Source organism: Notothenia rossii (assembly GCF_949606895.1).
Source record: "Notothenia rossii genome assembly, chromosome: 8".
Taxonomy (NCBI): Eukaryota; Metazoa; Chordata; class Actinopteri; order Perciformes; family Nototheniidae; genus Notothenia; species Notothenia rossii.
In genome coordinates this window covers 6,104,437-6,118,004 of record NC_136906.1, presented here as the reverse complement: position 1 = coordinate 6,118,004, position 13,568 = coordinate 6,104,437, and the positions used below count along the sequence as shown (strand labels likewise).

General features: G+C 40.7%; 1 protein-coding gene across 1 annotated transcript; it reads left to right on the top strand.

Moving 5' to 3' along the window:
• Window positions 1-11,080: 11,080 nt before the first annotated feature.
• ndufa6 (NADH:ubiquinone oxidoreductase subunit A6) lies at window positions 11,081-13,032 on the top strand. The gene is made up of 3 exons (XM_079643882.1): window positions 11,081-11,244; window positions 12,028-12,143; window positions 12,817-13,032. The coding sequence occupies exons 1-3, from the start codon at window positions 11,106-11,108 to the stop codon at window positions 12,946-12,948; spliced, it is 387 nt and encodes a 128-aa protein (XP_079500008.1). The 5' UTR covers window positions 11,081-11,105; the 3' UTR covers window positions 12,949-13,032.
• The last annotated feature ends 536 nt before the right edge of the window (window positions 13,033-13,568 follow it).

Here is a 13,568-nt window from a genome sequence, read left to right as displayed (position 1 = left end):
TTATCCAGCAGCCAGAACCTTCATCTGTGCCGGCCCCCAGGTCAAAATCTACCGTGGCTCAAAGACCTCCACCACAGCCATCACCACCAATGACCAGAGGACCAGCATCCCTACAGCGGCCTCCACCTCCATCTGTGCCTGCCACAAGATTAAGATACACCTCGGTACAAAGGCGTCCACCACAGCCATCACCACCAAGGACCCGAGGACCAGAGGACCAGCATCCCTACAGCGGCCTCCACCTCCATCTGTGCCTGCCACAAGATTAAGATACACCTCGATACAAAGGTCTCCACCACAGCCATCACGATCAACCCAGCCAGCAAAGAAGTCTCGCCTAGCACACGTACCTCCCATCCAGCCACCAGCATCAACCCGGGACAATCCCAGCATCAACCCGGGACAATCCCACCTACCTCCCTCCGACACAGCCACCAGCAGGCCATGCACCATCAGCCCCACCTACACAGCAGCCAGACCCACTGTCTTGGAAGACAGACAAAGACCATGGACAAAGACCCCCTGTCTTTACATTTATAATGAATAGTTGGTTGAAAAAGTTCTGATATTGGAAATATTGAGATTTTACAGTTTCATATGTTAACATAAATAGTTGGTTGAAAAATAAAGTTGAAATGCTGAATTTGTATTTGTACACATCACATAAACCTTGGTATGGAATATGAAGTCATTATTCAGTCCTGATGTAACTTTTCTGTGGTGAAAGTAGAGGGATGGAAATATTTTACTCTAAATTATAATTTACACATTTTCATTTTAGACATGAACAACACTTTTATATAGGCTTATAGTGTAATTGATATATTTCACTACTTTTGTGAACCAAAGACTTTGGTGAACAAAATCTGAAACACCAAAAAAAATGGATGACATGAGTACATATGTGTTTCACAACAGTTTTGAAGTTTTCCAAAAATCGGATTTCTAAGCTAGGTTTCTCATAAGACAGTGCTCTAAGGTGAGTGAATTTGCATTTCTAGCAACACCAGAGACTACTGAACATTTTGACATGTAACACCATGCCATGTTATAAGTACATTTAAAAGTGGATTTAAGGAGACATCTAAAAATTGAGAAAATACCTTCACTTCACACTCCAGAGGTTTAAGGAAAAGGGTAATGCCATTTTATTTAAAAAAAAACAATGAAGGCAGGTTATATTGATATATTGATTGATATATTTATTATATTCAAAGGCAAATTAATACTTAGTCCCCTGAATCTGGAATAATGCACAATTTACAGCACAGCCTCACCATGTCAGGAACTTTTCATCTACAGATTGTTTTGGTCTGGCTTTACCCTTCACTGATTGGTTACAGACACTTTTAACTTATTGGCTAAGGAAATCAGAAGGAGGGGCTCATTATCATATAAAAAACCGCGCGAACATTCGCACGTATATCGGCCCGTTTTTTCGCGCGAAAAAACGGACCTCCCCGTTGAAAAAACGGACCTCCCCGTTTTTTCGCGCGTTTTTTCGCGCGAAAAAACGGACCTCCCGGTATGTTCGCGCGTTTTTTCACCCCCGTATTATGGCACTTTTGGCTTTCCATAGAGCAGTCTCGGGTGAGCGGGAGCGCACTCATTCACTACAGTCAGTAGTGGGAACCGCAGTAGACAAAAGGCGTTGCTATAGCAACACGTCGGGGTGGGGTCAATATGACCCGCTGGCGGAAATAGGTAACATGATCGCTGGTAGATAGCCACAGTTTACCCTGGGCGGGTCACAGTTTAACACATATGAAGGACTTCTCCACGCTGCTTTCAAACTGAGTAAACGTGTGCTTCACTTGGAGAGGCTGTCTGAAGGTGTACACAGGTCTCAGGTGGACTTGGTATCACATTAAGAACGATATTCAGTAATAAGTCTGGCAACAATAGCTGGTTTAAATTATTTATTGGAGCTCGCAATGTTTTGAACAGACATCCCCTGTCAACTCGTTTATCTTTTTGTAGTCCTCGCTGTTCGCGTCCGGATATCGCCATCGTAACCACAACCTCACACACTGACTGTACTGAATGTGCATCAAAGTCTTCCTACCGAGCCAAATATACCAAAAGATGTATGTAAACTGTGCCCCAGTTGATCGGGAAACCAGTTGATCGGGAAACCAGTTAACGGTGAAACCAGTTAATCCGGAACACCGGCCCATCGGGATTCTTCCCGAACGTCCCGATGGCCAGTCCGCTACTGCTCATTATTCAGTTTTCATTTTGCAGCCACCGCGTGCCTAAAAAAGAGGCCATGTGTGGATCATGACGCAGTCGATTTACATTGAGGTGCACAACAATGGGCAGGATTAAATACCTTTTATGTATTTTTTTAGAAGAAAATGTCCCATAATCAGCACGCCAACCCAAATCTAATAAGGTTTAAAGGCAAAATATTATTTCGGGAAAATCTTAAAACATGTTGGACTAATATTCTTCTTTTTTTTAATGTTTTTTAAAAATTATTTATGCTTTTTAATGACTGTTAAATGCCATTTTATAATGTATTTCAACTGCACTGTTTCTTAATTATCTGAAGCACTTTGAATTGCCTTGTGTTGAAAGGTGCAACTGTATAAATAAAACGTGCCTTGCCTAAGGAGAAACGAACAGGTAAGAAATGTAATTATTTCCTTGAATCTACAAATCAAAAGGCTATTACAGCATGCAGTTCATACAACATTACACACACAAGTGGCAGGGGTGAGTCTACCTGATAGCACATATTTCTAGTGACAGAACAAAGCCAAAGTCAACAACCACACACAAACACACTGCCAAAGTATTCATGATGATGCAATCTGTTTGTCATCATGCAGCCACGGCGGGCTTAAAACTAGTTTATCTTACCATGTGAGGGAGATCGTTTTACATCAGGTGCAAGCATGACGTTTGGAGGTGACACAGTTAAAAGTTAAAGTTCATTTAGGGCCATTGCTGGGTCCTTTTAACACCAGAAGCTGTCTCTCCATTGGGTCCACTCTGCAGGGAGTAAGGCTAAATGGAAGCTTGAGTGATATCATATCTTAAACTCATGCTTATTCGTGATTAAACTTCACTTGTATCTTCATTTAAGGGTGCTAACTCCTCACTGACACTGATCCGTACATTTCTCCCATATTTCCATCATATGTATAATTACACCGGTTTATTGTTGATCTTACAGCTACAAACATTTCGCAGCAGCAAGCAAACAAACATTTTCAACTTTAAAAAACACACAAAAGTCAAAGTTCAACTCCGCCCGCACTGATCTGATATTCCAGGCTTTTCATTGGCCAGGATTTACACCAATACAAATACATGTCCTGATTGGATCTGGGCCTATCCGGGCCTTCCCTTTGCTGCGCCTTCAATGGTGAGTTGGTCCTTCTTGCAGTAACATATGTTACAACTGAATCTGTTGTGGGTAACATTTCCTCATTAAAAATATCAAACAATGAATGAAAACCTGTGTTGTGTACCATTATTTACTGTTTCTGTTTCTGATTTTATGTAAAGCATCTTTGAGCACCAGGAAAAGTGCTATAAAACTTAAATGTATTATTATTATTATTATTATTATTATTATTATGGTGGAAGGCATTCAAGTCCTGACTGCTCTGGGGACTTAGCCATTAGGCCTATAGGATTTGTTTTCTTTCTAACATTTTTTAAATGTTCGTGAACATTTTGTTGTTGTTTGTTTGTTAAATAAATATACCTGCTGTAAGTTATATGCTTGGTGGTTTGTTCAAATAATTGGTTAATAAAAACTCAATCAAAATGAATAAATTCCACACATTTACTTATTATAATTATGTTTTATAAACTCAATTTATTCAGGACTTTCTAATCAAATTGTTGAGATTAAAATCAATTTAATTATATTAATTGTCACTTTGTTTTTTTTAAGTAACCATTGGTCACAGCTTTTACAGTGCAGTAGCTGTTTTAAAATGTATTCAACTGTCTTATTGTGCCCCCTGGTGCCCAAATTTGAAATACTGGTGCTGGTGTTGTGTCAAATGATGCTGCAGCCCCGTCGTGAAATGCACCCCCTGGCCTGCCGTAAAAAGCATGCTTCTATTAATCCCACCCTCAAGAACTTTGGAGGGTATAGTCAGGGCCATTTCTAGCTTTTTGGGGGCCCTATGCAAGATGCTGTTTGGGGGCCCTAGTTTTGACAGTTTTTTTTAACTATAATGGGGGGGATTCCGAAGCCTTTAAAGGTGGGGTAGGTAAGTTTCAGAAACCGGCTCGAGATACACTTTTTGTTATATTCCATGGAATGCTCTTAACATCCCGATAGCAATGAATATCTTAAGTGCTTTGACAAAAAATCCATTAAAAAAATGTCATCTGTGGAACCCGTAATACTGTAAAAACTACAACCAATCCGTTTAGCCGGGCGGATTGGATTGCCGCCCTGTCTGTCAGCCTTCCATCTCGTGCACGCACAAATGTATCTCGTGCCCTCATTGGGCGTGCCGTCATTGGGCGTGCATTGCAGCAGTACTTCAATGACTCGCCAGCAACAGGCGGCCACTTTCACCATTGCAGAGTTAGGTTCAACATCGTCTACTGGTCGCAAAAGAAAAAATGTAACGGAGCAAATTAAGAACAAAAAGAAAGTGGAAACTAGGAGAAGTCAAACCAGAGTCAATATCGGAGTTGCTTTGGCTGTTTAGTATTGCTAACCTAGATGTGTTTAGCTTTGCCTGATATGTAACGTTACTGCAGCCTGCTCTCGCGGAAGAGGTGCTCTGTAAGGAAGTCTGAAGGAAGGGCGGATTCTTTTTGGCTGTGTAGTTTCAAATTTTAGTGCACTCGAGCCAGTTTCTGAAACTTACCTACCCCACCAGTGGCGGTTCTACGGGGTGGCACGGGGTGGCAGCTGCCACCTCAGAAAAATGCCTTGCCACCCCAGCTGCCACCCCATTTGGCAGCTTTGTTTTTGAAAGAAAAGTTGTGGCTCATCGGACATTTATGAGAGAAAATCTCTAATGTCCGAGTGCAAGTGAATGCAGCACAAGACGCGAGCCTTGTAACTCCTCCCCCCCCCCTGGCGCGAGCTTGGAAATATGATTGGCGGCGATTTCATTTGAACGGGAGGACAGCGCAAAACGAGAAGCATTTCGGATACAAGTAGACAGAAGGAATGAGGTATTTGTGGTCAGGGTATGGCTGGGGTAAGCTACAGCCATACCAATAAATGGCTTAGCCCCACCATGAAAAATGATGTTAAAGTAAGCAAAATAAAGTCTGCCAACTCGGGCGGAGTAAATTGCACAGACAGCAGTTAATAATATTGATTTCAGGAGCCACTTGTCTGGAAATACCGAAGACTAGAAACGGTTTTGAAAACTTTTGTCACGTAGTGATCGTCTTCTCAATAGAACATCTTTGATAATGTCTTCTGGCCAATCAGAATCAAGATAACAGCGTGGTGTTGTTGCAGGAAGTCCCGACGGAGAATACTTTTGCTGTAGTACATCTCGATATACATCGGTACAACTATAAGACCCCACGGTTTGATGATTGATAGGTGTGTGGGCTGTCTTTCATTTTGACACACAGAACAATAGGGGCTAGTGACCCTTATCCACAATGTAAAGTCATTCACACAGCCTCTTCCCTCTCCTCTCTGTGAGGAGCAGCAGGTTCAGCTTTCAGAACAAAGTAACAAAAACTAAAATGACATTCATTTTTTTTAAATACGTTGTGTAGTAATATATATGTATTTATTTTTCTTCTTAAGAGAGCACCAGAATGTGTATTTGATGTTAGTATTTCAAAAAATCTCCTGGGGGACAATCCCCCCAGACCCCCCTGCAGGGGTTGGGTTTTCAACTCTTTCACCTGTGGGGAAATTGCAGGATTGGCTCCAGGTCGCCCTTTGTATTTACTACAAGACAAATGTGCCTTTTTATTTCATAGAGTTCAATTTTGATTGAGACAGGGAAATAATATAAACCTCACGCGTGGCGTTTCACTGTCAAGGGGAGCCTGTATGTAATTACATTGCAAATACTGACTTGAGCCCCTCCACTGTATGGGTTAGCCCTACCATAGATTACCCAACACAAATACTCTGGCACTTTGCGGTCTACTATGACAAAGAAGAGCCTGTCAAGTTTGGCTGTACTCAGCATTGAATCAAAACGCACCATAGCTTTAAATCTTAATAAGTTTGTGTGGCGTTTTGCTGATCAAGATGGTAATCGCCACATTCAGCTGTTATAGGCATGCCAACTTGATGCTCTGCTCACGGATGAGTCGATGAGAATAATAAACTATGTAAGATGATGACCTTACATGTGTAAATATATGTTCCTTCTTTGTGGGGTTCTGCCCCAAAAAAACAGTTTCAAGTCCTGAGAAAGTCAATTAAGACGGTGTGTAAAACTTCACTGCCCAGCCAAAAAAAAGTAACCACTTTGATTTAACTAGGCCAGTAGGTAAGGACTTTCCACTGGATAATAACTGCAGCGATGTATGTTTTAGCTGAATACACGTTGTTTTAACCCTAACTGATGCAGTTAGTCATTTATTTAATGTTTGTTCTTTCTGATGTAAAGTCAAGGTTGTAACTGTTTGCAATGAAGTTGTGGGGCGCTGAACTGTTCCTTTGATTCTTTTGAATTATGATAGTAATTACTGGTCTTTCAAATTTGAAGGAGGGTGAGCAAGCATCTTGAGGAATGTTCATCATTAACTCCTCCAAAAAAATATAGTTTATTTAATAATAACACTGAATATGTGAATCATAACAGTAATTGATAGCTGATAGGAATAATATGATTGTTAATATTATCATATTCACACAGACACACATCGATGAGACAGTTAATGTACTTATTGCAGCAGTCTGCATATTTGGTACCCCTGCTGGTCTAAGAGTTAAACCAACTCATTCAGTTAAAATTCATTAAATTACGTGTGCCACCTTATATATTTATATTTAAGGCTTTACTGATGTGCTACAATAATCTCATCTAATGTTATTGAGTTAAAATATCAATATTGTGGATTTCCAAGTTAACATGGATTGATATGACTGCGATTAAATCAGAATATACTTCTGGCAGGGGATGCCACCCCTCAAATTCTCCTGCCACCCTCTTGCCACCCCATGAATATTTGTCTAGATCCGCCCCTGAGTGGAGGGGCTCAAGTCAGTATTTGCAATGTAATTACATACAGGCTCCCCTTGACAGTGAAACGCCACGCGTGAGGTTTATATTATTTCCCTGTCTCAATCAAAATTGAACTCTATGAAATAAAAAGGCACATTTGTCTTGTAGTAAATACAAAGGGCGACCTGGAGCCAATCCTGCAATTTCCCCACAGGTGAAAGAGTTGAAAACCCAACCCCTGCAGGGGGGTCTGGGGGGATTGTCCCCCAGGAGATTTTTTGAAATACTAACATCAAATACACATTCTGGTGCTCTCTTAAGAAGAAAAATAAATACATATATATTACTACACAACGTATTTAAAAAAAATGAATGTCATTTTAGTTTTTGTTACTTTGTTCTGAAAGCTGAACCTGCTGCTCCTCACAGAGAGGAGAGGGAAGAGGCTGTGTGAATGACTTTACATTGTGGATAAGGGTCACTAGCCCCTATTGTTCTGTGTGTCAAAATGAAAGACAGCCCACACACCTATCAATCATCAAACCGTGGGGTCTTATAGTTGTACCGATGTATATCGAGATGTACTACAGCAAAAGTATTCTCCGTCGGGACTTCCTGCAACAACACCACGCTGTTATCTTGATTCTGATTGGCCAGAAGACATTATCAAAGATGTTCTATTGAGAAGACGATCACTACGTGACAAAAGTTTTCAAAACCGTTTCTAGTCTTCGGTATTTCCAGACAAGTGGCTCCTGAAATCAATATTATTAACTGCTGTCTGTGCAATTTACTCCGCCCGAGTTGGCAGACTTTATTTTGCTTACTTTAACATCATTTTTCATGGTGGGGCTAAGCCATTTATTGGTATGGCTGTAGCTTACCCCAGCCATACCCTGACCACAAATACCTCATTCCTTCTGTCTACTTGTATCCGAAATGCTTCTCGTTTTGCGCTGTCCTCCCGTTCAAATGAAATCGCCGCCAATCATATTTCCAAGCTCGCGCCAGGGGGGGGGGAGGAGTTACAAGGCTCGCGTCTTGTGCTGCATTCACTTGCACTCGGACATTAGAGATTTTCTCTCATAAATGTCCGATGAGCCACAACTTTTCTTTCAAAAACAAAGCTGCCAAATGGGGTGGCAGCTGGGGTGGCAAGGCATTTTTCTGAGGTGGCAGCTGCCACCCCGTGCCACCCCGTAGAACCGCCACTGCCTCCACTGTATGGGTTAGCCCTACCATAGATTACCCAACACAAATACTCTGGCACTTTGCGGTCTACTATGACAAAGAAGAGCCTGTCAAGTTTGGCTGTACTCAGCATTGAATCAAAACGCACCATAGCTTTAAATCTTAATAAGTTTGTGTGGCGTTTTGCTGATCAAGATGGTAATCGCCACATTCAGCTGTTATAGGCATGCCAACTTGATGCTCTGCTCACGGATGAGTCGATGAGAATAATAAGCTATGTAAGATGATGACCTTACATGTGTAAATATATGTTCCTTCTTTGTGGGGTTCTGCCCCAAAAAAACAGTTTCAAGTCCTGAGAAAGTCAATTAAGACGGTGTGTAAAACTTCACTGCCCAGCCAAAAAAAAGTAACCACTTTGATTTAACTAGGCCAGTAGGTAAGGACTTTCCACTGGATAATAACTGCAGCGATGTATGTTTTAGCTGAATACACGTTGTTTTAACCCTAACTGATGCAGTTAGTCATTTATTTAATGTTTGTTCTTTCTGATGTAAAGTCAAGGTTGTAACTGTTTGCAATGAAGTTGTGGGGCGCTGAACTGTTCCTTTGATTCTTTTGAATTATGATAGTAATTACTGGTCTTTCAAATTTGAAGGAGGGTGAGCAAGCATCTTGAGGAATGTTCATCATTAACTCCTCCAAAAAAATATAGTTTATTTAATAATAACACTGAATATGTGAATCATAACAGTGATTGACAGCTGATAGGAATAATATGATTGTTAATATTATCATATTCACACAGACACACATCGATGAGACAGTTAATGTACTTATTGCAGCAGTCTGCATATTTGGTACCCCTGCTGGTCTAAGAGTTAAACCAACTCATTCAGTTAAAATTCATTAAATTACGTGTGCCACCTTATATATTTATATTTAAGGCTTTACTGATGTGCTACAATAATCTCATCTAATGTTATTGAGTTAAAATATCAATATTGTGGATTTCCAAGTTAACATGGATTGATATGACTGCGATTAAATCAGAATATACTTCTGGCAGGGGATGCCACCCCTCAAATTCTCCTGCCACCCTCTTGCCACCCCATGAATATTTGTCTAGATCCGCCCCTGCACCTTTAAGATGATCTGTGGAAATGCATCAATCTGTTACACTTTAATAGGAAAACAGGCTAATTTCACAAAAACCAAGCAATTTAAAATTACAAAAAATGATATTAAAAAGGTAAACAATAAGGCTCCTCTATGTCAATAAATGCAAGAGATGCAGCATTTTCTCAACAATGTTCAGCCCAACGATGATTTGGACTTTATTACCCCAAAAACCCAAGCCACAGCTTTGCTATCATTGCAGTTTAGTCGTTTTTATATCCTACATAGAATTGGTAAGCATATAATGCTTCACCGAACACACAGTGGCGACTGGTCATTAGGGGCAGGTACAGCCCCACCTAGTGTCAGCAGAAAGTATTACAAATAATGATTGCAAAAAAATGCAAAAAATAAATAACAAAATATATAAAATATATTCTAAGATCATGGTTAATCATCTGATTCGTATGTACATTGCTGTTTTAGTCTGTGTTCTTCTAATTAGTGTCTACAGTGTGTGCCTATTGAGCTGTTTAGAGCCATGTGGGACAAAACCCGATCATGCCCCTCCCTCTCCCTGTCTAAGTGAACGGTGACTATAAAAACTACACTGCGCATGCTCAGAGTATTGTCCTATTTAATGTGTGTGGCAAAAAAATAATGACCATAGGGGCAGAGTGCTGCCACCCCCACCATACGTCATCTCACATAATTCAGAGCTGAGGATCGAGGATGCTTCCTACTGCATGTTTTATTCCATGTGTCAAGTCAGGCAAATTGGGTCAAAATGTTATTGCATCAATGGTCTGTTAACATTAAAATCACTAAATATATGCAGTAACTATTTTGCTCTAGGCGACTCAAGGGCTCAGGTAATGTGATTACTATATGAATAATTCTCCAAAATAACATAAAGGCTATAGGGTTTTTTGTTAAGTAACATACTTTCGTCGCCGGCCGGCCGATACATTCCGCGCATTAAGTGGGCCTGTCTGTCAATTAATCCCCGGGCCACTTTTTCCCCCCAGTCCGCCCCTGCTTCCAAGGGACGAGCCGCGAGGGAACCATGCGGCACAGTTTCCGACAAAATAAGAAAAGTGCCGCTCAGAGGTCTTCTTTGTTATTTATTGAGCTTTAAAACAAATTGATAACGACTCTATATAATAATACAAGAAAAATAAACGGAGCCTCTCTTTTCCTCCCCCTCTTCTGGCAGCCCAGCAGCTGATCTCTGAGCAGGGGGTGGGGAGAGGGAGGGGGGGGGCAGGAGCTCCAACAAGCCGTTTAGGACAGAGTGAATACACATACTATACAAAGATGCTGAAACCAATGTGAGTTTGGAACATTGCACAATATAGGCTACATTTATTTTAGTATACCTCAAGAATGGAATTATGATCAGTAGAAATGGCCATGACATGGGACCTTTAAATAATTTTCAAGTGTCAAGAATAATTTACTTACATTGGATTGATTTTTCCAACTTAGGCGATATACCTCTAGTGAGTGGCCCAGCCCTTCGTATATTTTTCTGTATGTGGCTCTCGGTGAAAAAAGTTTGGACACCCTTGCTGTAGCCCTCAAACCAGCCAGTCCACCAGGTGGCGCTACAGAAGAAGAAAACGAAGAAGAAGAACCGGAAGTCCAGTGACGACTGCAGTCATGGCGTCGACAGCAGCGACCCGAGCTGCCGCTGGAGCTTCTAAAGTTGTCAAACCCATTTTCAGCCGGGATCTGGACGAGGCGAAGCGGAGGGTCCGCGAGCTGTACCGGGCCTGGTACCGGGAGATCCCCAGCACCGGTATGTGGCTCTGTGTGGAGGGTAACATGATATAAACTAACAGAACCGGCTTCAAGGTCGTGTCTATGTGGAGCTTCAGCTGTACGTTAGCCGCTAGCTATAGGCAACACAATCATAACAATACACTTTGCTTCTTCTATATTTAATATAAACGTTAGTGGTGTCACTAATGAGTAGCCATGAAATATAATAGTCCATACCATGCAATATGTACTCCTTCCGATATTAATTCCACCATGGGCATAGGCTATACATGTTGGAAAGTATTACCCTGATATTAGTTTTTAATATAGGGAATCCGTCCATGCCAAGGTCCTTACTTTAATCTACAGCATACGGCTTTTACTATAAATATGACATGTTCATCTTACTTTGGATTGTATCTAAAACACCTCTTAAAAAAGGTCATTTTGAAATGTGTGTTGTTTCCTGTTGATAGTTGTTTATAGCATATTGTGTAAACGGTCAACATTTAGATCCAGTTAATACACAAGAACAACAAGTGAGCTGGTTTACATTGTGTGCCAACTCAGCTTTGATACTAATAACAAACGTGTGCTTTTGATAAAAATCCCATTAGCGATGCTTTATTTGAAAGACATTGCAGTAGCACTGTTGCATTTAATTGTTAATATGAGCATAAATAACACCTACACATTTGATCTGTACAGAGGCACTCACCTTAGTATAAGAGTTGTAAAATATATCATAACAAATGTGTTCCTGGAACAGGTTGCTGTGGTGGGAAAAGGTGACTTATAGTTTGTATCCCTCTCTCTACAGTGGCTCTGTTTCAGCTGGACATCAACGTGCGTACGGGCAGAGACAAAGTGAGGGAGATGTTCGACAAAAACAAGCACGTCAACGACCCCAGAGTGATCGACATGTTGGTCATCAAGGTGAAGACAGCTCCTTAAATACCATACAATCATATTTTCTTTTAAAACGATATAGTGCATTTAAGTACCACATTACATTAAATTAGACTCCAGACTAACCAAACTTTTTTTTGTCCCGAAAATGTACTTTGTAAATGTGATCCTAAATGTAATTATATCACAACATACAAGTACGTACATGTATTGCTTTGGAAAATTCTCTTTAAAACACTTGAATCTATTAGTTTTCGGAAACCTAAATTACAAGATACATTCAAAACACATATGGTTTAATTGACCTTTGCCCAATACTTTATTTGTTCTGCTAATGAACAGAGCTTGAACGCGTCATTGTGTGTCTCCTAGCAACAGTACTCGGCTGCACACCGGCTGTTAACGGCTATCGTAAATAGCCCACATTTTGCCGATTTAAACACAAATGTGTCATTCTATTAAATCTGCACACTGTTGATTAGCTGCACAGCAAACATGCGCAGACAAATTGGTGTGAACAGTCCGTCTGTTAAACAAAGCCTTGATGCAAAGAATATACTCTTCAGTTTAGAATTATCAAGTTTTTCCAAGCTCTATTTCATCGGCTGACCAGTTTCTCATCTCAGTGTTGACGGATCATGAATAAGACTTTCCCATCACAACTGAACAAACAAATGTGTGTATGCTACTTCATCTCCAGGGGAAGATGGAGCTCCAGGAGACGATCCACGTCTGGAAGCAGAAGACCCACATCATGCGATTCTTCAACGAGAGCGAAGAGCCTCGTCCCAAGGACTTCCTTTCCAAGTTCTACAGCGGACACGACCCATGATCCTCTGCTGACCTCTGACCCCGCTTTGCTTTGTCCTCTGTGACAGATATTCCCCTTTATTGTAAATACACACTTACAAACCCACACACCTGTTGTGTCTTTTGTTCTGAAGTGTATCTTAAAGGGACACGAAAAACTAAAAGGGTGTTGCTGTTTGCATCTCAAACGAAAAGTGAGTGTTTTGGGATTTATTTCGATTTCCATTTGGGTTATTCTTTGATTGGTGGTTCATTTAAAGGAGTGTTTATGACAGCCTTGTTTAATCAACCCAGTCTCATAAAAAAACGTGTAATGGCTACGTTGGTCCACAGGGCAAAACCTAGTATATTCACAAATAACCCTTGAGACGTGACATGGATACAATATTTTGTAAAAGAAAACATGGAGCTCAAATAATCTTCGTAATATCGATCAAACTATAGATCCTACACATCCACTGGACGTCGGTTCTAAAAGTACAACATACACTTCTCGCTAATTTAATCAAAAAGCATTTTAACGGCCAAACTATCAACAATTTAGGATTTTCCACTCAAAATAAATCTGGTGTCAGCCATGTTTTTTCTTTCTCACTGGGAAAATTTGTGATCACGTGACATGGGCACTGCTCATTACAAATG

What these genes read in the sequence shown, in the direction of transcription:
- ndufa6 (XM_079643882.1), top strand. Translation starts at nt 11,106, where the DNA reads ATGGCGTCGACAGCAGCGACCCGAGCTGCCGCTGGAGCTTCTAAAGTT. An exon ending in CCGGGAGATCCCCAGCACCG is followed by an intron (nt 11,245 to 12,027) that starts GTATGTGGCTCT and finishes CTCTCTCTACAG; the next exon opens with TGGCTCTGTTTCAGCTGGAC. An exon ending in TCGACATGTTGGTCATCAAG is followed by an intron (nt 12,144 to 12,816) that starts GTGAAGACAGCT and finishes CTTCATCTCCAG; the next exon opens with GGGAAGATGGAGCTCCAGGA.